Source organism: Leuresthes tenuis, unplaced genomic scaffold (assembly GCF_036924035.1).
Source record: "Leuresthes tenuis unplaced genomic scaffold, fLeuTen1.0.hap1 SCAF_12, whole genome shotgun sequence".
NCBI lineage: Eukaryota > Metazoa > Chordata > Actinopteri > Atheriniformes > Atherinopsidae > Leuresthes > Leuresthes tenuis.
The window spans coordinates 19,533,286-19,559,594 of record NW_027325366.1 but is presented as its reverse complement, the minus strand read 5'-3'; the positions used below and the strand labels follow the sequence as shown (position 1 = coordinate 19,559,594).

The 26,309-nt window shown below is 42.8% G+C and overlaps 1 protein-coding gene across 1 annotated transcript in view; it reads left to right on the top strand.

The window, feature by feature from the left end:
- Positions 1-7,337: 7,337 nt before the first annotated feature.
- Positions 7,338-26,309, top strand: part of LOC140319348 (anosmin-1) — a 43,492-nt gene continuing 24,520 nt past the window's right edge. The window contains exons 1-2 of the mRNA XM_072396948.1: positions 7,338-7,615; positions 14,407-14,454. Coding sequence (XP_072253049.1) covers positions 7,424-7,615; positions 14,407-14,454 — 240 coding nt within the window. The 5' untranslated portion in view covers positions 7,338-7,423. The remainder of the gene's footprint in view (positions 7,616-14,406; positions 14,455-26,309) is intronic.

Sequence of the window (26,309 nt, the reverse complement as noted above, 5' to 3'; positions counted from 1 at the left end):
AAATCTCAGTCTTCAGCAGGGGAATATCCAGTCGAGTATCTGTGTCTCATTGTGCTCTGGTGTCCATTGACATATTGGATTTAGTTCCTTAAACCCCGCTGCTTTATTTGCACAGAGAATAGGAGCATGGGACAAGTCTGGAAGAAAAGGCTTTTGTTATTCGTGTGTGTGAGAGCGTATAGCCGTGTATGCAGATAAAGCTCGTGACATTAGACAGAAGAAAATAAGCCTTGTGTATGAGAGTACACTGTACAACACCTCCCCCTCTATCCTCCACCCCTCCCCCACAGCAATCATGTACACCAGCTAGAAAGGCAGAAGGCTCTCTGTGGTACACTGTTATGTCATAGCCCACAGACCTATTTTTTTTTTTTCAGACAAAGCAAAGCAGACTACAGGAACAAACATGTCTATTTTCAGCTGCAAATGCTTCAGTTTCACATAGGTAAACTGGAGCTTTAATGAACCACACAGCGCTTGAGCTGCTACATACATGGTGTTATGGTATATGTCTGGTATATGTCACTGAGGTGTGATCACTTTTTTTGAGCGGATCAGAGCATTTGAAGCTATCTGATTCATTTGAAAGCCACATTCCTGCCCTCGCAAATAATTGAATTGCTTTTAAAGAACAGGGAGGGCAGAAAAGGCGGGAAAGCAGACAGATGTCAGAGATTCTGGGGTCGGGGACAGAGGTCAAGGGTTGGCGACCTGGGCGACCCAAAGACTTGCCATTCCTATCCTCCCCCTCCAGCACAAAAGCAGTCATAATGACTTTACAATCCTTTCTTCTTACACTGACATTTAAATCTTCTGGAAACGTCCTCTTAACATGTAGATTGCTCCAAGGAAACAATGTAATTTTGTTCTAAACACTCAATGGAGATTGACTTTTTAGTATTTACATGTTGAAATCTAACCAAGATGTCTAGCATGTCCAGCCCTTAATAAATGTCATACAACAGATTGATTTAGTTTTTACTATAATTTCAATTTTAATTTTGATTCAGTTTAACACCAGTTTGTGTCTTTAGTTGGACTGCTTCAGGCTTGTATCTATCCCTTTAAATATTTATTCATGGTTGAGTTTTTCTTTGTGAGGGGTATTTAAGGTCAGAATAGGCATTATGGCTTAATACAAACACATTTTGTGAAGACAGTCGTAAGCATATAGATGATTCAATGAACATATTAACCAAATCTTCCTAGTTTGTTTTGTGAGTACATCATAAGCTGTCATTTATTTGTTTTTTTCTAATGTAACATTTCATTCAGTGATGCAAAATGTATTCTAACTTTGTGGCATTGCGAATATAAGGGCAATAAAGACCTTGTATTTCTATTTTGGGAAAAATGTTCATTAGCTTTAATGCCAAAAGAGAGATGCCTGTCTGAGAGCGTCAGTTTGTTCCAAGTTAGCTTGGCATAATGTGTAGAAGTAGGAGGAGCAGCTGGCCTGGCTCTGTCCAGAGATTGCACATCAGCCTACAAGCACTTCTGGAGCTCCATAATGAAAACACTACATCTCATTTGTGTAATCCACAATGATGAAGGGTGGAAAAAATAGCATCTTCTTGCCAGGAACAGTAGGCTAACTGCTTAGAGCCTCAGCAGGTTGCCTAGCTACCACTAACAGCCATGAAGTAGTCACCTGTACACAAATGGGATTCTTTATTTCATTTATTTCTTTTGGATTAAACAAATAATACAGATATTACTACTAACTACTATTACTACTAACTAATACTAATACTAACGATGTTTCTTCTTCTGTCCTCCTTTGTTCATAAGATGCTATGCTCAAGCGTTATGCTAAGCTAAAGCCAACTGACCTCTGACTCAAACAACATATTTATCATACGCATAAGAGTCAGTCCTTTCTTTCAGTTTCTTTCTTTTTTTTTAAAACTTACTATATTATATTAGTTAGATGAAGTTTGAATGTGTTTGTACCTGTCAACCTCAAATGCTGGATTACTTTATTTATTGTTAGGCTATATCAGTTAGAATGTGCAGCGTAGGCTATTGGTCAGCTTGAAAATGTAATTCCGTAATGCACGTTATTTGTTTACCAGGGATTCTTATGGCTCGTGGCTTGAACAAGACTGTAACTGGTATTGTTAGCATGAAAGTGTGGGGATGAGTGTGTTTCCTTGATAGGGTGGATCATTCCTCTTAGGCATGGAAAGATTTTTTATTTTTGCAAATGGAAAACACTCCTAAAAAGTGGGCATCCATCATGGCATCCTGTTAATCATACCCTCCAGACAGCAGCTGAAAAACTAACCTTGCTGTAAAATAGCTGGTAGCTAGCAACTTAATAGCCATTTACATAAACATTTGAAGGAACTCATAATGAAGCTAACAACTGTATGATGACAACAAATGTATATTGCGCCATCTTCTGTCTGCACCATCTTAGATGTTTGCAAGAGATTCTGGGTGCTTTCAGATCATCTAGAATACTCAGAAATAGGATCACAGTGGTGTGTAACGAGCTTCCATTCAGTGAAGACACTCAGCACATTGTTGTGACTTGTCACCCACTTGTTACAAAGTCACTCTCCTTACTCATAGGTTTGAGAAGTTACAATTGAATATGGATATCGTCTTTGTTGTCGCTCTGCCTGGAAGTAAGCGTCGATCAGAATGAAAGTCAACAAAGTTTTAATGTCAGCGGAGAATAATGGGATTGTGTAAAAGGCCGGAAATAGTTATCATGGCTTGATAAAAGCCATTATTACGTAGATTGTCAGAGACCTCTTGGACTGATAATTCAAATAAAGTGAGTCAGAGGGCATAACTATCAGTGAACATTTCCCTACCAAATTAGGTTATAGAACTGATCAATCCTACTACAGTATGTATGAGCGGTGTGTATGTGTGCACATGGGTCTGTGTGCACATGTGTATGTGTGCACATGTGTCTGTGTGCACATGTGTATGTGTGCACATGTGTATGCGTGTGTGAAAGCGCATGTGAGAGCCTACGCTGAGTTTAAAAAAATAGTCAATTTTCCAGTTTACCCTCAGACAAAAGAGCAAAATCCTCCCCACTGCCCGATAAATTCACCATTGTTGGATATTACGGCTGGATCATCTCCTGGAAAATATTGTGTGAAAGACAGAGAGAAACGGGGGGGGGGGGACAGTGCTCAAAGCTCTTGTCTGGACCTAGAGATTTATCTGTGGACACATTGCCATCTAGTGGTGCAGAAACGGTACAATACTCCTTCATAAACCCGGAGATATATTTAGATGACATGGGTTTGAACCAGTTCTGCTTCAGGACTCTTTACTCCCAGTGTCCTCCTTGTCCATTCTCAGACAGGATTCAACAAATAAACACTAGCCCATTTGTTGCCATTATTCTCATTCAGCCAGCTAATTACCACAGAGGGATACTCAGCTGCCAGTCAGCCGTCAGTGTCTAAACTGAGACCAAACTGTAGCTTCAGCTCTGAGTGGGTGGTTTATGTATGAATAACAGCTTATATCTGCGCTATCACCCCTTTAAATGCACAACGCTGTATTGTTTTAGGATGTGGCGAAAGAAGGAAAACGTTTAATGCAGGCTTGTGTTTCGAAGCCCCCCCCCCCCCACACCACACCAAGCAGTTTTTTTTCCACCCTCATAAACAAGCCCAATATTTTCACAGGGAATGTTAGAAATCCTCCCGAACACACCAATGAATAGTCTTGAAATTATGAATAGACAAAAGGGAGACTGTACAGCTGAAGTGAGACAGCCTGTTTAGAGAAAAAAAAAGAAAAAAAAGATAGCTTCCACATCATAAATTTTATTAGTTTTGACATCCACCCGTGACTCACCTGAAAGAATATCTGTGTGCAGTATCACTGGGATATGTGTGTGTTACAATATAGACTCCACATATAAATCCGAATTATATTGCGTACTCTAATCGATATACGCCCCTCCTTTATCTGCAAAAGATGCATATCACAATTATTTTGACTGGCATCAGCACAGCCAATAGAATAACTAATATGCTTTCAATTAAAGTGAAGTTGCTCCAGTCGTCTCGGATGAAACGACCCTGCAGGGATAAGCATGCGGGTCAGAAATAGTTCTCTCAGTATTGGACTTGTTAAGAGAAAAGGGATCAATAGCCTAAAAGAAAAATTAAAATCCAATCCTCGCCCTCCTACTTCATGTGTAACTTTCCTCAACTTGACATATATAGAGAGGCGTATATTCAACTGCTATGCAGCTCTAGTCTTTCTGTGTTTTCTGCCTGGAACTGATAGCTCAGACATTATCTGCTGTTCCAACAGATGATTTACAACATCTGATTCTGTAACCGTGGAAAAAATACAACTCGTGATTCGGGCTGTCACAACACCGGAGGTCTTTTCTGTGAACATGGTATGACATGACATCACAACACAATAGAAGTAGCTATTTTTCCATTTGGCCATAAGCTCCCTTTTAACATGCGTTTTGTTCCCATGATTACGACAAGCTAACAGCGCTTCTGGGTGGGTGAAGAGGATTAACTGCTAAATCAAAGATCACACTTCAAGAAAAAGAAAGAATATTCAAAAGTATCTACAGCTTCCCTGCGCCTCTGCCTCGTCTTCAAATAATGCCTTAATCAGAACTAATCCCCCTCACCTTTGTTTGCTAGAGCTTGAAACAAAAGCCGGGGATCTCCTCTGATCCAAGTGGCCTCTCTTCAAAGTGCAAGTCCACCCGCACCTTAAAGCATCAAAGATACACAAGTGTTTGATCGTGCTTTGTCAGGGGTATGCAGGATGAAAACCAATACTGGTGTGTTATCTTTTGAGATGCTTTTGTGAGATCATGTGACAGAAACCTCTTTTTTTCTTTCTTTCTTTCGATTCCGGGACTGAAGCCAGTCTCTCGGCACACCAGCACATCCATTCATCTGTCAGAGCGTTATCTAAGGAGGAAGCAATAACGCCACATTGTTGCAAAGCATGTTCTCCAACCCGAAGCGTCACAGAAAGAAGGGGAACTGTATAGTAAGATGATTGTATTGTATTTGTGAGGCTAAAATATTCTGTCAGTGCCTGATTTGTTGTACTGACCCTGAGGTATTGATTGGCCTTGCAGCTCTGATAACGTTATTTTGAGAGAAAGGACAGACTGAGCCTGGAGGGAAGATAAAAAAAGATGATTGTTCCCTGCAAACAGTGGTTGACTGGATAAATGTAATAGGGAGCGACTGTAAAAGTGAATTTTCAATTCACAAATCAGATTTTGGCAACTCTATGCACCTTGTAAGAATAAATCTACATAAGTCTGAGTTTTATGTTACACGCTCTTTGACTTGTGAGCTATCTATAATCAGGTTTACTCACAGACGTAAACACGTGTTGCTAATGGAAACTCGCCGTAAACACTCGTTGCAGGTTAATGCTGCGATAAGAGTTCTTTGGACAGCTTTATAATCTGAGTTCACAACTGGAGGAGGCTTTTCCCAGTCAATGAAAGCATGGCGTCGGAGAGATACGTGTCCCACAGGCTGCAGGAGACATCAGGACCGCACACAGACAGTGTGTTTCCTTCACTGCACACCATAAAACCCCACCACCACCACACATGGCTGTAATAAGCCAACAAATTAAGCCATTACTCTGTTTTTTAAGGTACACAGACATCCGCGTTTAAATGTTTTAAGAGTAGCAAGGGATATCTCGCTCCAAGTTCCATTGTATGTCTGAGACCACCAGGGAAATGAGCGCACATCAGTTTTATCATTACAGAGCTGTGAGATGATATTGTCACAGTAATAGAACAGGCCGGCTCTCGCTCGACCGTGGTCTGTTCACTCTCACTGAACAGAATGTTTTTGTCAATGACAAGAGACGTTTGAGTGCCCGACGGAAATTTTCAGTCGGACTTCCTGATCCGCATCGTTGCTAGAAACAATATGTGCCGTTTAGGATGTGTTAACACAGGCATGTTTCCTGTTTCGGTGGAGAGACATGGGTCAAACCGTTTGGCACAATGCGAAAAACTAGCCCAAGGCGTGATTGTGACTTCAGCCAAATCTAATGATGGTGTGCGAGTGAGTGTTCACTCCCACTCTGCATACAGTTTAAGAGCAACACCTATAAAACTTCATTATGCTACCGCTGTAATGGGGTTCAGGAAAGTTCTCCGGGAGCCTGACAAAGGCAGGGGCGTCTTGTAAACCCCTGAGGGAACTTTCTAATTAAACACTCACTCCTTAGCTCCAGTAAATAGTGAGAATTTCGAGCTTTTCCTACATGTCATATTTTCTCCATACCTTGGGCAATGAAATGATGCCAGAAGTTGGGAGTCCATCTTGAGGAATTTAGTCAGGATGGTTTTAATGGTTTTCCATGTAGAATTGTTTTTCCAAGCTACTGTGAAACTGGGAGGCGAGAGCTTAAGGGAAAAGGGGCTTCCCTGGGATGCTGGCAAGCGTCTCCAAGGCCATATGTGGGGGTTTGATACAGAAAATCTGCCAAAATTTCACATGAGCCGTTTTAACAAATCCAATACTTATTCATATGAGCATGTTAACAAAGACAGGTGTGTACCATATATATATATATATATATATATATATATATATATATATATGTGTGTGTGTGTGTGTGTTGGATATAACAAGCATTTAATGAATTCATCAGAAAGCAAATAAACAAATGAATGAATAAGTTAGGCGATTACAATGTTTCTCTATGCCTTTTTTCCCAGTAATGCATGAAATAATGTTGCTGATTATGTTGCTTCTGGTTCACATTTGCTTCGAAGGACCACAGTTTACATTTGACACTTGGAGTTCAGTTTACTTGTCACGGGAGGTGAAAGGCTGGCCTTTAGTGAAATGATACCCTTTCACCACATGGTGAAATGAGTCCCAAACGATGGGGATTAAAAGTTGGGATATCTTTTAACTCTCATGTTTCAGTTTTTTTTAGAACTTAAATCGCTTCAGTGCCTCTCTCCTTGTGTTGGTGTAGTTATGGAGAAAATCCAGTGCAATCTTTCCCCGACACAGTTCCAGACAGTTATCTTACATTTACTGGTTAGAACTCAAAACAGAAATGGATCAGAGCGCAGTAATCGGGCCGCACTGAGATTGTGAGGATTATAATACACGTATGACAATATTCTCTTGTCTTTTTAGGATCGTTATTACGTTGAAACCCCACGTACAGCCGCCTCTGTGCGCCCGCTCACTCCACCACCGGCCCTCTGAATGGTGTGTGCACAACTATGCAGCAGTCTACCTGCTTTAACGCTCCTCGTGCACGTCAGTCACCTCGGGATCCTCCAATCGCCGGGCACGTGAGCCCGTGACTCCTCCCCAGCGTATAATTGAAGTTTCTTTAGTTTCTTCGTCGGAGCTCGCGCGCAGTGTTGTCCGATCCGTGGAGGGATTAAATACACAGCGGCGGGACAATGTTTTCCAGGAGCCTGAACCTGTGCGTGAGCCTGTGCTTGTGGATTACGGCGATGACGAGCCCGGGAAGTGTGTGCGCGAGGAAGCAGGACGACTCTTTCTTCACTGCCAGCATTTATCGGGCGAGATGCGCCTCGAGATGCCTCAGCCTGCACATCACTCGCATCTCCGCTTTTTTCAAGCACTCTCAGGTACGAGCGCGTGGTCGTTGAACGTCCCGGCTGTACGATGGGAATCAGAGACGAAAAAAAAAAAACCAAAGCCCCCCCCCCCTCAACGCTCTCCTCATAAGTAAAAACCTGCCTGTCTTGAGCCCATTGTGAGACAGCAGGAGCAGGTCACTAACGGTGCTCTGTTTGGTTTGTTTTTTCTTTTTTCTTTTTCCGCACAGGAAATTGGACATTTCTGAAAGAAAACAAACAAACAGCAGATATACATCAGCGTGACGGGCTGAGTTGCTCGCAAAGTTGCCACAGACAGTCCGTCAGTGTCCTCTGCGTGTAGAATGGGACTCTATAAACTACACGAATAGCCTAATTAACACGTCGCAGTGTTTCTGAGAGTGATCATGCGATGAATGCCTCTAAGTGGACTCAGTTTCCATTCATTACTTGTTAATTACTGAAAACCCAGTGAGCACACGTCTCGGTGCAAATGTTTTGGCTGCTGTGAGTCCATATAGTGGGCAACTTTTGTCTAACCTTGCACAGAGGAAGTTTTATAGCTTGTTTTGACACAGACCGGTGTTGGAGCTACTAGAAATGAGCTGTATGCTTTGGCTGATTGGTGTCTGTGGTGTCAGAAGTTGTTTTTCACCCTCCACTGGACGCACTGTTCTCCCCCAGGACGCCGGAGAAAAGAGCTGGACACTGATCTCTCTCTCCCTTTTGGCTCCTTTTCTCCAGCTGTCTTATCTGGTGGCCACCTTTCTACTCTGCTCCATTAGAGTGTGCAAGGCTCGCCTTTCTGAAGGTGCATTAATTAATCCCTAAGTGTGTGGAAATGTTGTAGAGCAAGATAAATGTGCAATCCGGTCTAATGATTTGGCAGAGCAGATGGGCTTGTTTGCTACGAACCAATTTTACTTTAAAAGCACTTATTGATCCAGAGTCGCAGCTCTTAATGGAAGTTCTGGAGACACCAACCTGCAGTAGTTAATTACAACAGTTTTATTAAGGGGGTAATATATGACTCGGGCAGAGGGGTGAATGCACTTCACCGTGATGGGCATCCTGTAAGGATAGAAAATAGAAGCAGTGGGCATCCGAAAGAAACAGATTGAAAACAGTGTTTCTTGAAGTGCAACTTGGCTCGCAGCGCGGGGGATTTGTTTTGAGACAATTCCAAGCGTGTAAGGCAGCCCAAGGTTGCAAAGTTGGGGGAATTGAATTAGTCACTGGCTAAGAAGTCAAATAACTGTTGGAGCCTCACCTCTAATGAACAGCTAATAGTCGGCATAATTGACTGCAGAGCCTCGGAGTCTGAGGAGGTCCTGAGTTAGGGGGGGAAAATAAGAGGGAGGCATTTGTCTAAAGAGAGGGTGGTTAGCGATAAGCAGGGCTGCTCGAGCAAGCCTGTGGGTCTAAGAATAGGCAGCAATTGTTGATAGTCTGCGTGGCTTGTCTTATGCACTGTGATCTTAAAAGTCCTTTCATGTGAGAATGGAGGAGGAGGAGGAGGAGGGGGGGGGGGGGGGGGTCTGGTCAGCTGCAAAAACATATGGCTGTCCTCCACCCTCCCCCGCCTTGCCCTCTACCCCCTGGCCCTGCCAATAAATGCCAGCATCACACCTCACAGGCATGCATAGGACGCAACGCCGCACTACCGACGCTGCTCCGCCGAGGTCACCTTCCTGCCAACCGCCGGTGCCCAAATTGTGCTAAATGCGATAAGCTCGGATGTGGTGTTAACCACAACACTGGAGCACGCTCCGTCAGCACAGCCTACAGGTGGATCTGCTTCCTCTGCCAGATCCTGTTACGGCTCGGCGCTCCACTCCAATGCTGGAGACGACAGAGCTCTTAATTCAACTCGGACATCCTTCGGGGGTCATTTAATACTCACTAGAAAAACCAAGACACACAACACCTTCCATTTGAATGGTGTCGTTTTCCTACTGTTTCTTCATATTTTACTGTGTCTACTCAATATCTAGTAATCTATATGAGCTGCTACTTATTTTGGTCGTGGCACAAGAGATAAATTGGTCTCCTAACACGTTTTGCAGCTGGGATATTTTTTTTTTGTTCATATTAGCTTTAATTTGACCATTCTCTCGATACCAGAATGACACTTGGAGAATTTATGTGTTATTACAGATGTTATGGACACCCACACGTCTAAATCTGAATACACATCAGAGACTTTGCTTTAATTGCCACAGTTTTTGAATTAGTGCGAAATGGAAACAAGCATGAAGCTGCAGTGTTAGGAAAGCCGTGGGTAGTCCATTGCATGTCAGATTTATAGCAACTGGAGATTTATTGATGTAATAGTTTTTCCAAATACAGATTTATTGGCATTTTACTCCACTTTTGGGGAACTTGTCACCCCCGTACAATAGACAGAGGGGAACACCCAACCATAAATATTAGCCTCGGACACTTTAAAATATTAAGAGCGAGCTGGGAGCCCGGTGCAATAATGTATTCTGAAAGCATCAGCCTTGTAGTGGATTATTTATGCGGGGACCTGTGAAGCCAAAAACAAGGTGTGTCCGCGAGGTCTTGTTATTACATTCAAAGCAATAAAAATCCAGCTTTTTTTTTCAGTTTAGTCATTCATTTCTAATATGCTGCATAGTAAAGCTTAAGCATCTCGCTTGAGAGATTTGTGTTTTAACCGGAGAGAAGGAAAAACACTGGAAAGTAGTTTTTCCGTGTCCCCTTGTTTTCTCCTTTGATATTAAATAACCTGCGGTGGAATCAGACCCCGGCCAGCACTCGTCCTATGTGTGGAGTTTTTCATTAGTGAAGACAGCGGATGAATAGGGGTCTATGCTGGCTTGGCCTCACCTCTCTGTGTGTGCCTTTAAACCATGACAGTCCGGTCTGTAAATCTCACTGCTGCTACACCCTGAGCTACCTCACTTGACAAATAGCCTTCATACCAAAGTGGAGACAAGTTCACACCAGTGTTGTTTGAGATCTCTGAAACACCCTTTTATGTTCACATTGCATGTGGACACATTAGCTCACTTTCAGAGGGCCTGGCAAACAATTCGCACCGACTGAATAATTGATGGGTGGAATGACCACAGCTCTCACACCTACTCGACTCAGAGCTTAAATATTGGAGCTCTTTCTTTTAGTGCTGCGTATGTGTGATTGAGGAGAAGTTATTTTGGTGGCGCCTGAGGACCCCCGCGCTGTCACAGGACAGACAGAGACACCAGTCTGCCCTTTGAAGTCCCGCCTCCTGTTAACTCGGTCAGAAGTGTACAAGGTCTCGTAGAACCAAGCAGCGTTTTCCGGTGATTAGTGGTTGGAAAAGGTCCAGGCGAGATTAAATGCAGTTTGGAAACAGTGGTACAAGTTAAAAACCACAAGAAAAGAAGATTTGAATTTCCAAAAGGAGGTGTCGTCAAAGGTAAAAGGGGTTCTGTCCATGTTCCTCTCAGCTGTAGACAATACAACAAGTCTCTTGCCACCTGCTCTAACCCGTCAGCTAAAGACGGCCACAATGTATTTCAGTGATAAATGTCCTGTTTACATGACTCCTCGAGTCACTCCACTGTCACCAGCACAGCAGAGTTCACCTTAGCACATTTGTAGACCACTGTCTGGCCTCGTCTCCTCGACCCCGGTCACACCAGAGGATATCTGGAAAGAATTTATTAACCGGAGTCCTTGACAGTGCTCAGCACACTGCATAATGTTCAGGCTGCGGAGGAATGTCATGGTGAGTCAGAGGGATGAAGTCCTGACCTATAATTATTCCCTTGTTGGTCCCTGAAATGGTGGGGTCAGTCCTGGACAGCTGGGGCAACATCCTGCTGAGCCTCTCTGCTACGGGGATGCTGTCACATGGCAAAATTAGCTCCTCTGCGGATCTGGCCCTCGTCTCCATTGATGGATGGGAAAAGAAAGCTGTCAGAAACAGGATTGATGATTTGGGACGTGATCTACAGTTGTGACAATCCGTATAAATTACCTGGAGGCATCGCCTGCCAGTGTAAATGTCGAAGTTTTATTTATGTGGTGTCACCAGCAGGGTTTGGCTTGGATGGATTGATCATTTAAAAAAAAATTGAAATCATTGGTTAGCAAACTCCACAGGGATTTCAGTCGTGCAACACTGAAAGAAATGATGTACTAGTCAGGAATGATAAATGTTTTAATCAAAGGCCGGCCTAAAAGAGGACAGGTGTTCTATGTCACGCAAAAGGACAGAAAACCTGCTGATGCACCACAATGCCCTCGGACAAACCTGCTCTTATTTCAGCTTCGTTTGGTAACTAAATTAAACAACTATTCCAAGTCTCATTAGTGCTCAGACTCATATATTTTCACCTTATCTGCAGTCTTTTGTGAGGAGGAGTCTCTGAAGACATGACCATCCAATCACAGATTCCTTTGAAGCCATTTGACCGCTGTCCTTGACTCCAAAAGCACAACACTTACTGGTACTGGATGTCAAATTAAACCCTGTAATGATAACTTGACTGCCAGCGTCTCGTGGGAAATTTCCTCTGGATTACTTTGTGAGAAAAGGCTTTGAACTTGACATTGAACCTAAGCAGACCCTCTTGCTCGCAGATCCCTAAAGTTTGGCTGTCCGTCAAAGCTTCATTGCTTTTGTAAAGAGGGGAACGGGGAACATTTCAAATCTCAAGCCGAGATCCAGGTCATTGAATGGAATGAACTCCATTAATGTAACTCTAAACTCTCCACTGAGGATATTTGCTGCTGATTATTCAATACCTAAGCAAAAGGAGGCCATAATGAATATTTTTACTGTATTAATGGAGCAAATGTTTCTGTCTGAGCGGTTTTGCTTTTGGTGATGGACCCATTTAGCTTTACAGTTCCCCTCCATTCTAAGCAGTTTGTAAGCATCTATACAGCATTGAGGCAAAGGTCTGAGCTAACTCCAAAGTTTTCACATGACATTTTGGCATGAAATCAGGAAAGAGGTGCAGCAACTTATTGCACACAAAAAAAGGGCAAAACGAACATTTGTACAATTCTAACAGACTTGAAAGTAATATTTGGTATGAGCACCTTTATTTGTCAACAGTCGGACCCCACCTTGGACAAGCTTTCTTGTAGCTTCTTTCAGTATCCTTTAGAAATAGTTCTTCTTAAGGACATTCCAAAGCTCTTCTTTGGATGTTGGCTGCCCTTTGTTCCGTTCTCTGTCAAGATGATCCCACACTGCTTCGATAATGTTGAATTTCAGGCTCTGGGGAGGATTCATCACTTTATAAGACCTGTTGACACTGATTTTCAGTCCACTTCTTGGGTCATTTGGCATACCTCGGGTTTTTCTCCCTCTTTCCCTTCATTAAGAATGGCTCCTTGACAGCCACCCTTCCACTGAGACCATTTCTGATTAGGCTTCAGTGAACAGTAGGTAGATCAACTGAAGGTCCAGATGCATCTCTCAAGTCCTGTGTCAGGTCTTTGTTGGATTTATTTCCTATTTCCTAAGGGCTTCTCTTTCAGATGCTGTTCATCTGCTGTGGACAGGATTTTCAGGCTTTCCATTTCTTCTTTTGTCCTACACTGGTCCAGTTTTGTTCAAATCAAAGTCTTAAGGACTCAGTCCAGACCATGCTGATGTATGCCAAGTTTTCAGCTAATAGCTCTTTGGTAATTACCTTGTCGGAGGAAAAATATCATTTTATAGCTGTCAGATTGGGAGGTTGTTTGCATTTCTCCTAGTTGCAGCCTAAAGAAATGGGAACAAATTATGCGACTTTGCAACAGGCTGCCAGTAACAGTGTCCCTGAGATACAATTCAAAGCAGGTTCTTGGTCATGTGTAGAAACAGTACTGGTACTTCCCTTGAGTTAGGAGTCCGTTTTACGCTTGAAAGATTCATAGGCCAGTGTTATGTGGCTTAACAAACAAAAACAAGGTCAGGTACGAGGACTGGACTGAAAACTAGTGGAAAATCTGATAGATCTTCAGAGGAGAAGACTACAAGCAAGTTTGGCTCTTCTGTCATTCATTTTATTTATTTTAGTTTGTTGTCGTTGAACTGTTAGAAATACGTTATCCTAGTTTTTTTGTTTCTTTTAAAAGCTGACGTTTTGAGTGAATAATTGCCTCGTATTCATCCGGGGACTACAAACTTGTCATATCAGCTTAAATTATGCTGCATCACTGTTAAATATTGGGTTTTTTTTTCCTGGTGATTTTACTCTAAAGCGCTATCCTTCTACTTGCTATCCAAGGTCTGTTTTGTTTTTACAGAGAATAACAGCTCAATTCTCCTAATTGAATGCAGGAAATGACCACTTGCACAAGCCATTCACCCCCACTGGTCCTTCATTTGATAATCCTCCATATTTACACATCGAGGCTTTGTAAATACACGGCTTTATTAGGACCAAATGTTTGCCATGTTGGAGGGCAGAAGGTGGCACCTGCACAGCAATTAGAGGAAATTGGCTCTATGTGCAGTCTACACAGGAGTGCTTACATCAGCCCCCGCCTCGTTGACCTCTGAAACGAGTGTTGAGACACGAGGTCACCGTGCCCTGCTGAAACTGACCAGAGGTTTGCTCAAGCCTTGGTACGCTGACCCCACTTTCTCGCTCGGGTTATAAACACTCAGCATGTAAAAGCTGACATGAAGTCAGTCTTTCATATTTCTCTAGTCAATCAAAAGGGCTTAAACAAAGCAGAATGAGGATATATCGTGACAGGAGAGAAGAGGGTCAAAGTTCCCTGTGCACGTGATGGATTGTTTGTTGTAGATGTACTTTCAACAGTGTGTCTGATGAGTAATGATGTTTTAACTTCTCTTTTCACAGAATAATGGGTCCTTGGTGTGGTGCCAGAATCACAAGCAGTGCTCCAAGGTATTGTGGTTCCGTTTCTTACATGAATGAGATGCATGCCACGTACATGGCTCATTATCCGAGGATAATACAACACAAAGTGTACGAGTCACGACAGGGCGAGTCTTGTCATGTCTCCGAGGCAGAAATCACAAACTGTTGATATAGACTTGTTTTAACGAGTGTTTACTAAAATTGCCGCCGCTTTTGTTGACATTCATTTCCTCGTGTAATTGGAACACAATTAAATCAAATCTGAAGAGGCTGAGTGCTTGGAAATTTATAAAAGCGAAGCACTATTGATTTTTTTTTTTTTCCTTTTTTGTCATTTGAAATTTCAGTGGGATGCATTATGGCACGTGTCCCGCAGGGCTTGTTTGTGTTTTGTGCCCCGTCTCAATGTAGATTGATACAAAGCTGGTGCTGACAGCTCCTTTGAAAAGATAGTGCTGACACACTCCATCAGACTTTCCTGGAACTGTTGACAAGGCCCTCTGAGATGTGCTTTATGGTCTGAGAGCACTACAGAGCTGAAATAAGAGGGAGGATGCACTGGCAGAGCCCGGTCCAAGCAGTAATCTCAGCATGGCTTTCGAAAGCTGTCAAAGCCTCTCATCTCCTCGGTCAAAAGTGAAATCAGGATTTCTTGCTGTTACGTATCCACAGGAGGACAGTTTTCCTTTCATGAAGCTGTGCATCTGTTTTTCCTCTCATCTGGTTTCCCCCCTTTGAGATGTAGAAACTTATCAAAACAACATATAAGAAGAATGCTGTTGCACATGTGACGATAAATCAGATGCGGTCCCTCTATCAGCCCTTTCTATTCGCAGGCATAACTTATTGAGGAATGCACAGCGAGAATTTGCGCAAACCGATGGTTATTAATTGAAAAGTCGTTAAAATACAGAAAGGCTGCAGTTATTTATGCTCCCCTTCAACTTGGCTTCATTTGTGCTGCTAAAATGAATCACAATCAGTGTCTCGTATCAACTGCCTTGCAAAATCACCCTCTGTGCTCCCTTTATAAATTCCCTTTTTGAATTTCAAATTGTTTTCCAAGCAATTTGCATCTGCCTTGGCTACAGCAGAGCTGTTGTGCTTGTACTTTCTACTACATCTGCAAACGCGTAGGTAACTCCTGGTGTCCTGCTTGGCAAGCATTCGCAGCACGCTGTTCTTCTGCACGGGTGAATTTGTCCTAATTTCTGTTTGAATGGTGCACTCTTTTTAAATAGAAACTGCCATTAACTGAGTTTTTTCTTTGTTGTATCACACAGAGCTGTATTTTCAAAAGAACCCCGACTAATACGCCTTGCAGGCCTTAATTTGTTCTGATAACCCTCTCCCGCTGGTAGTAAAATATAAGCTCATGATAAATGCTTGTTGTAATAGGAGACTGTGACAAGTGAGTTCTGCTTTCAAACAAACAGCAACTCAAAAGTTACTGCAGAAATGCTGCTTTTTCTATCACTTCTACTTTACTCCCTGAGGTGTTCAGCAAATCTGAGAGCTATCCACTCCTAACTAACTCCGAACCCTCAATCGTGGTTGGACTTTGTGAAGTTGAACAGTGTTTTCAGCCATTTAAACTAGCGATTCACCGATTGTGAAGTTCTGGGCAGACACCAATGCTAATGGTTATAATTTGGCCAATGGCAGATAGCTGAAACCAATTGCGTTTGTCATCAATTTAACATTTAACGCTGGGGAGACAATACAGTAGTATGAAATAATAAACCGACACCATAGTATTGATTGAGGATAATTGAACAGGTTTGAAGCAGGTCAACCCTCCATCTCACAATGTGAATGTGAATTTTTTCTCTGTGACACTATAAAAACATCTTGAGTCTTTTAAATATGGCATCTATAATCCAATGCCAAACTTTAATCTGATAAACCACACAAGTCATATTAGTTGAGGTTCCAATGAAGTCTTTGAAGCTGATGATGCAATAAAAGTTTGTCTGTTAGCCCTGCAAAGAAAATACGGCAATTATTTTCTAACTTCCATGACAGGCAGTCAACCGTCCTTTTGTTTTTTTCCTAATGCTGTGAAAATTGTCTCTCCCTTTTCCACTGTGATAGCCAACATCAGCTCTTGGCACCAGTCGTTCCGAAGTAATTCCTCAGAGTTTATGTTAGAAAAAAAAAAAAGAAAAGGTTTTGCTGACTGCAAGTCTGAGGACAGCACACTGTTTTCAAAACCAACCAGCTAAGATTGCTGAATTTCTATAAATGTCCAAAAACTCTTTAATGGACTTCTTGTTCTTCCTGTTGTAACGAGCATGCCAGTTAGCACTTCTTTATCCCGCATGTAGACTCTGAATACACGAGGCTGGATTTGATGTAAGCCCTTAAAAATAATGATATGCTTGTGTTTCTGCTCTACAGCTGCGACGCTCCGCTGCTTTGCCAGTCCAGTTTCAAGGGCTCCCCTAATTTAATTAGTTTAATTGTATCCTAGGTTTTTGGTTCAGCTATTCAGGATGCAGGCCAGGGTGCTTAAGTTTAAATTGCAGCGAGAAGTCAATGTTTAGGGAGCAAACATCACCACACTTCACTTCCACCTCAACGACTCGAGTGCACACTCAGGACTTGTGTGTAATGTGTGAAAACAGAGCTATTGTGGCCACTCTAACAATTGTACCAAATGGGCCCACGCTGTACAGTGGTTCCCTGTGAATGGCTCTACAGCCGCTGATTAGCCTCTTCACTTCATGAACAGCACACAGTCAAACAGAGAGACAAAGGCGGTGGCTCCAGGGGGAGTGCGTTAGGGCAGGAGGCTCGTCCACCCACAGAGTTTGCTGAAGAGGCTCTGACTGCGATGAAAAAATAAAGAAGGGCTGCCTAATAGTTCGCACAAAGATGCTGTGACCTCATCCATCTGTCCGCATTTTAGGAAATCGAAAAAAAAACCCGTTTCTCTTTGTGATGTGAGAGTCATTCTGGTCACCTCGTATGCAGTGTCCAGAGTCGACCCCACTCTTAGCTTCCCCATTGTCATGCTAATTAACCCGCTTGCCCTCTCTCCGGAGCAGAGCGAGGTGGCATTTGAAGAGCTGGGAAGTCATAATAATGCCACAAGACCCGGACCGGCACAGGGGAGCAGCCAACAGGCATTTTTATGAGCTATTGTCATTTTGTCTCACCGCCTTTGGATCTCCCCTCTTGAGTTTGGATGTATTCCTTTAAACTTTAGAAAATTCGGGGTTGTCCTCTTTTCCCGTTGGCTCAGGGAGAATAAACGTTGTGTGCGTACATAGGAGAGCATGCAGGAGCAGCCAAGATGCTTTCCAATTTTAGAGCATAGCTGATACTATTTCGCTTTCCCTCATGGGTGTGATGCAGGCTCCACATCAAATGTTAGGAGTGACTTAAGGCCGTGAAATGCTGCTCTGCAACAAAGAACAAAGTGGCATGCTTCATTACTCAAACGTCTCTCAGGGAGGGACTAAGAGAAAGGACATTGTGCCTGGATGAGTAGGCAACTGGAAAATGCTCGTCACTTATGATTTCTGAAGAAGAGTGTGAAAAATTCCCCTTGCAGGAACAGTGAATATCTTGAGCGTCTTTTATTTAAAATCTATACACATTTTTCCCAATTTACCCCAGTCAACGTGACTGAGTTTTAACCGTGCTAAATACAGTATGACTTTGTAATGGCATCTATTAGCTTTAGATATTTCTGCGAACCGGCCAAGCAGAGCATTTACAGAGGAAAAAAGCTGGAGAAAGCGACATTGTCAAAGAAACCATTTGATGGCAAATGAGTTGCGCCTGTCTTTCATAGGCGTCTCATATATCCCAGGTGGCTCCTTTGAGCATTTTCTCCCATCCGCCGCTCCCTAAGCTGCAAATTCCAGCAAATGAATAACAAGTGTTTACTCTTTTGGATTTGGTGCGCCTTTTGCCTTCACATGTTGGAGGCTTTGGAGCGGTTTTCCTGAATAACAATCACTGGAATGCTACTATGTAGCATTCAAAAGTGTCTTTCAAAGCCCACTGTCAACCCCCTTTTCGTACCGACCCCCACATTTTCTCACGCCGAAATAAAACGGTCAAACTTACCCGTCAGTGGCTCTGTCTTCGGGGTCTGCTGAATCAGAACCTTCACCTCATTCGCTAGTTAAATAAAAGCACATTTTGGGGATGGGCCACCTCCACATGAAGCTTTGAGAGCATGTCACTGCAGTTTATAACACTCTTGTGCTGTCACCCCTTTCTATGGGGTGTGATGGTATATTTTGAGGTGCACTGAAAATATGTGATAAAGCGGATGCTGGTTGGTAGTTTTACAGCTGGGAATAGTTGGAATTGTTTGGTGCTTGGACAAACTTCAAAGCACCTTTTGGTCATGCTGAGGCCAGACATTCGTAACACCTCCCCGTGTTAGTCACATTACCAGCACCAACACCTCAAAGCAAGCTAGGCTTGAAAATCAATCTGTCATGTAGGCTGTGTCTGGATAGCCTGCCAGTGTAGGTGCAAGGAGAGTGTAACAATTTAGAAGTGGTCCTTGCCAATTTATTCCTCGATTCTGTGTGAATTATTTGAGTTGCTGGTGATCGTGTAAAGAGGCGGTTTCTCTTAACACTTTCCTCTTGTTATTTTTTCAATCTAGTTTGAGACAGCGTGTCAGAGTGAGTGTGGGTGGCGGAGGAGTGTGAAGCAGGACTGGTCAGTCCCAGCAGGAAGGGCCTGATCTGGACATGGTTGTTAAGTTTCATTGGCTAATGGGAAGGGGGGGGGGTCGCTTCATTGGTTGCTATCTGTGCAGCTCATTATTCACATGGTGGGTGGCAGCAGGGAATGAAAACCCCCACAGCAAAGAAAAAAGCAAAGACGTGGCCACAGGAGAGGAGGCAAGGAGACTGCAGTTTAGACCTCAGCGGTGAAATCTCACCTCTTAAGCTGCCCTTTGCAAAGCTGTTTGTTCAATATCTGAATGACGAGCACTTCACTCACACCAGCTCATACCACCAGTGTTTTTTTCCCAGTGTTGTAGATGGCTTTGAATAAGTGGTCATTTATTTTTTTTATTTTTTTTTTTTACGATAATCCAACCTTCACAGATAGCCCGATCTACCATGGTCTCCCTGTCATACGGGATTTCATTCTCTTGAAGGATTAATGTAATCAAAGCTGCTGTGAAATCCTCTTTTTAGCAATAACAACCAGTCACTCCGAGACAATCTGCTGTAATCCAAGTGTTTCAGCTCAATCTGGAGATTGATTGGCAGAGGGCATGTCACATCGAAGTTGCAATCATATCTTTCCCAAGCTTACAAGAAGAGCTGAAGTGGGGGAAAAAAATCAAAAAATGATGCCACCAAAAGTCCCAGGGGTGAAAGGAAGATTAGAATGTAAGAATCTTAAGGCTGATGTACTTAGAAGGTGGCGGTTTATCAATTTATTCCAGCTGCATTCAAAGCTGCTGCGTCCCTTTGATAAATCGCACAGATTGTGCTCAACAGTTTCAGGACGACGGGAAATGGCAATGTATGTCAGAAAAAGGCTCCCCGTTTAACTTCTCTCTTAACCCCCCGACTTGGAGATGACCACTTCAGCACGGAGACTTTACACTTCAGATTTCCAGACTAAGCGTGTATGAGAGACAAAGGAGACGGCTTTTCATTAGGTGCTTCTGTTTGCTTTCTCCAGCTAAACAAATTCAAAAGTCAGCCTGCTCAACATGCCCAGGTTCGCCCTCTTTGTTCTGCTTTTTTGAAAGAGAAATAAAAAAAAGGAATCCATTCATCACTCCAAGCATACAGGCTTTATTGTATCACTGTTCAAGGCTGTGCATCATTTCTCATTCTGGACATGTTATCAGAAGCAGAATTCGTGTTTTCCAAGGGATTCTGAAACTCTGAAAAACAAGTGGAGATAATGTTTCAGTGTGGCTGCAGCATGAGATTAGGACAGCCCCCCCCCGCCATCCACCCTCCTCAGCTGCATTTTTGTTGTACTTGTTGTTGGCCTACATTTGGACAAAATCTCCAAGTCTGGTCTCATTTGATCTGAGATGAATGAGATAGAGGATTTAGGCAGCTTGAGTGGTCACTGGAGTGACCGACCTTTATCTTTTTTTTTTTTTTTCCCCCCATCGCCTCAGTCTCCAGTCACTCACATTGCCATGAAGAGAAATGCATTTCTTGCCGTCCGCAATGACAACCTGGGCATATTGTTGTTGTAAAGATGCGGTAAATCATCTGGATTGACAGTTTGAATTTAAATGGAAGTGTTTTATCATGTGATGCCATTTTCAGTTCTGCTTCTGTGCATCTGTCATCATAACATTATTCAGCGTGATGATGTGGGAGTAAATACAGTAAATCATGCGTGGGGCAGAGTTGACGTGCTTTTCAGCACAGCGGAGAGGGTTTGGCTTTCCCATGCCACATCACAGTGAAAGGCCTGCTGGCCTCTTTATCACCAATCTGACCCCACATGATGGCTACATCCTGTTGAGTCTAATTGTCATGAAATGTAAACTGAGCCCAGAGGTAGGTGATAACCGAGGCTCTGGTTACAGCCACTGTAATTTTGACTCTTGTCACTGTGGAGCATAACATGAGATGGCAGAGAAGCTGGAAGAGAATGAGCCCTCGTAGAGGAGTGGGACAGCCAAGTGTGACTCTGTGTGCGTCTGTGTGAAACTTCAGAGTCATTAAGTATTAAGCGAACTCCTATCGCATTCCACGGCAGACAAAGCACAATTCTGGCTGAACTGTGTGGGCTTTTTTTGCTCATAAATAAGGCAAGCACCTCTGATTGTGGAGTAAATGTATAATTCATGCTTCGCCCCTCCTGCTCCTCCTCTTTTTCTTCTCACTTTCTGCCAAGCTACTCCTTTTTAGCTCTTTGTTGTCTGCACCCTCAACTGCATTTTAATTAATAATTAAAGTGATCCTCAGAGAGCGTCTGTGACACCACCTGCTGGTTTCCTCGCCGTTTCCTCGCCTGATCTGAAAAACAAAATAAAAAGCTTTGAAACATATACATTTCATTGCAGCCTTCTAGAGCTGGAACAATAAACTGATTTAGTTGGTTTTGAGTATGATGGAATTATGACTCTGGGAACACTCACAGCATATGTCTCTCAGGACTGTAAAACACCTGGAAATCTAGAAACTACAGTATATCTTTATTTGCTTAAGGGGAAACATGAAGCAGCCTGTATCAGTGTTTGTCTATAATGATTATCTTTAGTACTGTATCATTATCACTTATAATGATGCTATTGATGGGGTGTAGTGACATGAAAAGTAAGTTTCTTAATTATTTGCAGGAATTAGCATCTATATCTCAGATTATGTTGGAAATCTCTAACAGATCATGTATATATCCTCAAACTAGCTGTGGTAGAGTTGCTAAACATCAGCCACGATTAGATTTTATTGTACCCATTGCCAAATTTCCACATGTTTTGGATGCACCTTTAGATTGAAAGAACAGACACCTGCCTAAATGCTATGCTCATAGATCACCTGGTTTCCTCAAGGGTATCCGCCTCCAAAAATGGAGCATTTGGACCAAATGAAGCACAGCAGCACCAACATGTAGTAATTGTGTTTTCTGACTACAGCCTGACTCAATGAGCCCGGTGGGTTTCCTCTTTGTTTGCAGAGCCTTATGTAATTGCAGAAAACAACACCAAACAGAAAACCACTGCACTGCATTTTTTGTAATCTGTTTCTTCTTTAGATAACAGCTCAAACCAGACGCTCGCAGCATTTCTTTCATTCTATTTTGCCCCGTGAAACATTTCGTCTGGCTGATTCGGCAAATACTAAAGACCTTTCTCATCCGTCTTTCCTCTCGCTCGAAATTAAAGCGTGGCAGTTAGATCGGCATGCTCCTGCCGATGGGAAAAACTCGTTTGAGCTCGCTGAGTGCAGAGTTGCAAACTCGCACGTGAAGTCAGAATGCTGTTAATATTTCTGATCTACCTGATCCAACCCACTGTCTGCGTAAACACACACCTGTGCTGATTTACAGCCATGCAGTAATTAAATACACAATATGTCATAGACTTGACAGACAGCAAGGTCACGTTAGGTTGAGGAAGTAGAGTGTCTAGACTTTGTAACAGCTCAGGTCGAGGATATTTTCTTCCTGATTTGCTCTATTTTACATTCTTTTGAAACCTAACGGCACGCCAGAGACGTCTTGGATCGCCTTTCTAACATATTAATTTATTATCTATCAGATCACATCTCAGGAGCTTGATGATATATGTCTCAACCTGTTTAACCTGTAAGGAGAGCCTCCGAGGGCAGCATCTGTAAAGTAACTGTGAAGGTTTTAGACATGCTAAAAGACAGAGTTTGGATTGAAATCATGTTCGCCTTAAAGGTACCTCAAAGGAAGACGATGGAAAAACGGTGAAATATAATGTTCAACATTTGAAGCTTTCGAGCCAAACACTTCTAGAGACTTCCTGAAGGTAACAAGGGGGAGTTCTCTCAAGACTTGGATATCTTCCAGGGGTTTTATTTTCTGTTTACATTTGCTCTACTGATAGGAACACTGAATTCACAAGCCCTCTGATAGTTGGTATGCAAATCATATTATGTTCTATTTCCTTGGCACATAGGCCCAGATAAAACTTGGACTTCCCTTTTGACAAAATATGAAATAGTCTCATAATCCAAATCTATTGATTTATGTTTTTTCTGCCACCCGACATGAAGATAATGACAGAGGATTACAGTCTCACAGCATTTTGCCATATGGCCACAAATCGACTGTTGCGCCATATTTTACAGGCAAAAAAAAATCCACATTTGGAGACTGGAGGGGTCTGAGGATGCCATTACACATCCTCCTTTTAAGTGTTAGAGCCAACATTGAGTCCTGTGCTGACGTCCGGTATTTTCAAGTAACTTTGCTGTGAAATTAGATTTTTGCAGTCAGCGTTGCACTTTCACATGCTGTTTTGTTGCTGTTTTACCTGTCACAAGCTGCTAGGTTAAGATTAGACATTTCAAATTAAGTGGTTAGGGTTAGGAAAAATATCACGACTTACGATAGAAACATTTATGCAGCCGACTGTCCCTGCTCTGAAATGGAAAAAAAAAAGAAAACAAAAAGAACATGAATTGTCACAAATATACATTTTTTTAAGACCTATGAGTACGAATTTGTGACTTCACGTCCAGAACTAAGTGTTTGAGACTGTGTGAAAGAGCACAGGCAACTTGTGAGAAGTCAGGTCCCCTAATCCAACGCACGTTTTTCAGAATTTGTTATTTACCTTGTTGAACAAAAATCGATAAAACAAGAAATTATGCCACTAAAAGCTATAAAGAAAAAAAATTCATTATGGCGTTAATAAAAGCATTGAAGGAAAAGTGGGTGCACTGGCCTCGTAAAGGGCCCAGAACAAAAAGGAGTTCCAGGCTTATCTGATCTGCTACAAGTTCACCTCACCATCTTTAGTTTCATAGCAGAATCAATACACTGAAATTTCATTTTCTGTGTAACGATCGGCGTGTCTTAAAATGCCCTGACAGCTCTGATTGATGAAACCAGAAAAGAGCGGCTGAACTATAAACAGTTCCACTACATGAACCATGAATCTTCATAACAGCCGACCTCATATTCTCATCACTGCTTTGCTGCCATTTCTATAAATGCACATAAATGGTGTGTGTGAAAGGAGGAGAGCTTAGATGCACAGTAAATGTCTTGAGAATAGCTAACTGATGATTCAAGCTACGCAGACATTCTTCACACACACATAGCCTTGTGCTGACCCAGGTGCAGCAAACACATAAACTTCAAGGCTTCGAATGACAGACAGTTTTCAGTATCAAGCTGTGTTGTTTTATTTTTTTATTTCCTTCTTTTGGGAAGCAGAGCAAGACTCTGGCCCAGTTTAACTCCCGGCTGTAACAAAACAGCCACTAAATGGTATGACTTTAGTGTCAAGAAACAGGTGCCAGCAAGCTAACACACTAACAAACGTTATTATGCACTAAAAGGAGAGCACAGACTGAGGAATGTTCTCACTGGAAACTGCCGTGAATGTGATGCTGATGTCTCCTGAAGGCAAAGACAAGCGTCCAACATCAATATGTGGACGATTGATCAGTGTGGAAGGAAGAGAGATGAAAAGAGAAAAAGACTAGTTTTAATGTTTGTCTGCATTAGGCTTGACTTGAGTAAGAGAGAATGAAAGGGGAGAGGTTATAAGAACCGAGAGAGAAGTGGAGGTGAGGAAGACCTCCAGATAAAAGTGAAATAGAGAGAGAAGTGAATACGTCAAGTCAGTGCCTATTTGACTGGAAGAGAGAGCAGAGCACAGTAACTTACTCCTGGATGGGTCGATAGATGTGAGCAGAAAGAAGAGAGCTGCTGTAATAATTGAGTCTGGTCACTGAGAGTGTGAAAAGCACCAGGGCAGCAAAAAAAGAGACATAACTCAATGAGATTGGAGGTGAGATTTACAACGTGCGTGACCAACAACAGAGATTCCGCCATATCTGAGTCTCCCAGAGAGGCAGGAAGCTGTGGCTTAATCCCAAGGGAGAGCAAAGGCACCTTGTAAATATTTCTTTGCATCAGTGGAGCCTGACACCGACCACCAGCGCTGCGATTGATATGGTCAACTCTGAGCCTTTTGGTAAACAGAGAGAAAACATAGGGGGGTTTATATTTTGGCAGACTGTGTTGAGGGAGGGCACAGGTGCCCACATGAGTTTGTGTTAGCTGTTTTTCATTTGCAAAAACAAAAGAATGGCTTTCTCTCACTCCCTGTGCGAGTGTGCAAATGCCCTCTGGCAAAACAAGAAAATGTCATCTGCATGTGTATGAAATATAGTTCATCTCTTGCTTTGTACACGCTGTGCATCATTGAACCTTGGGGCAACTTTGACTGGTAGAAGTTCGTGCTTCATTAACTAAAACAAAACCCTGCGTGACATTTTATTTGCTGACTTTTTTCCCTACTTTCTGTTATTCCAGTCTCTGACTGACATGCCTTTTCTGTGAGGGGTGGAGATGCTGTGACAGAGAAAGGAAGTTCTATGCACAGCAAACCCCCGCCCCCCCCCCCTCCGCCATGCCTCGCCTCGCCTCGTCCCAGCCATGAAAAAGTAAAGATGGGCTGTGGCATTGGCTGCCATTCAGCTTGACTCCCTCATCGGCCCCACAGAATGTCTTTCAGGGTCCCCCAGAGTAACAACTGCTGCGTTTTATTACAGCGTGAAATGGGGAGTGAAAGACCGCTATGGATGTTCCTGCTTAACCATGCAGAATGTGTCACCATCGGGCAAGATGATAAGAGGACAAAGGGGAAATCAGACCCTCAAATGCTTTTGTTCAAACTAACAGTTCTAGTACAGAGAAACAACCCAGCGCTCTTGTTTACATGTCTGAGAAAAGCTTGTGCCTTTTTGAGTGAAATTTGTCTTGAAATATGTTAACTTCACATAGCCCAATTACATGCATTCCTTGTGCGACTCTAACAGATGGTAGCTGTGTTGCCAGCCGGAGAGATTTGCCTGAGGGAGACCCAGTGCTGGCATCCACACCCAGCTCATAGGCTGTGTCCAGCTCAGTTATGCGCTCCGCTCTGGTTCCATAGTGTATTTTCCCAGATTGTGTGCCAAAAGTCAAACACTAGCTATTGGTAATGCGAGATGTGCAAATATTGGAGGGTTCCATTGACATGCTAGTGACACTTTTATGTGCTATTTATGGATAAAGGAAGTTTAGTGCGTTTTTTTCCCCCCTTTGGTTTGTTGTGACGAATGTGTAACGGTAGAATCCTCACTGATCAGACCCACACATTTAAAAGCTGAAGTTCACATTTCAGGCAGACAAGGGGGACTGTCTGCAGACGATCGGGCAAAGGCATTGCA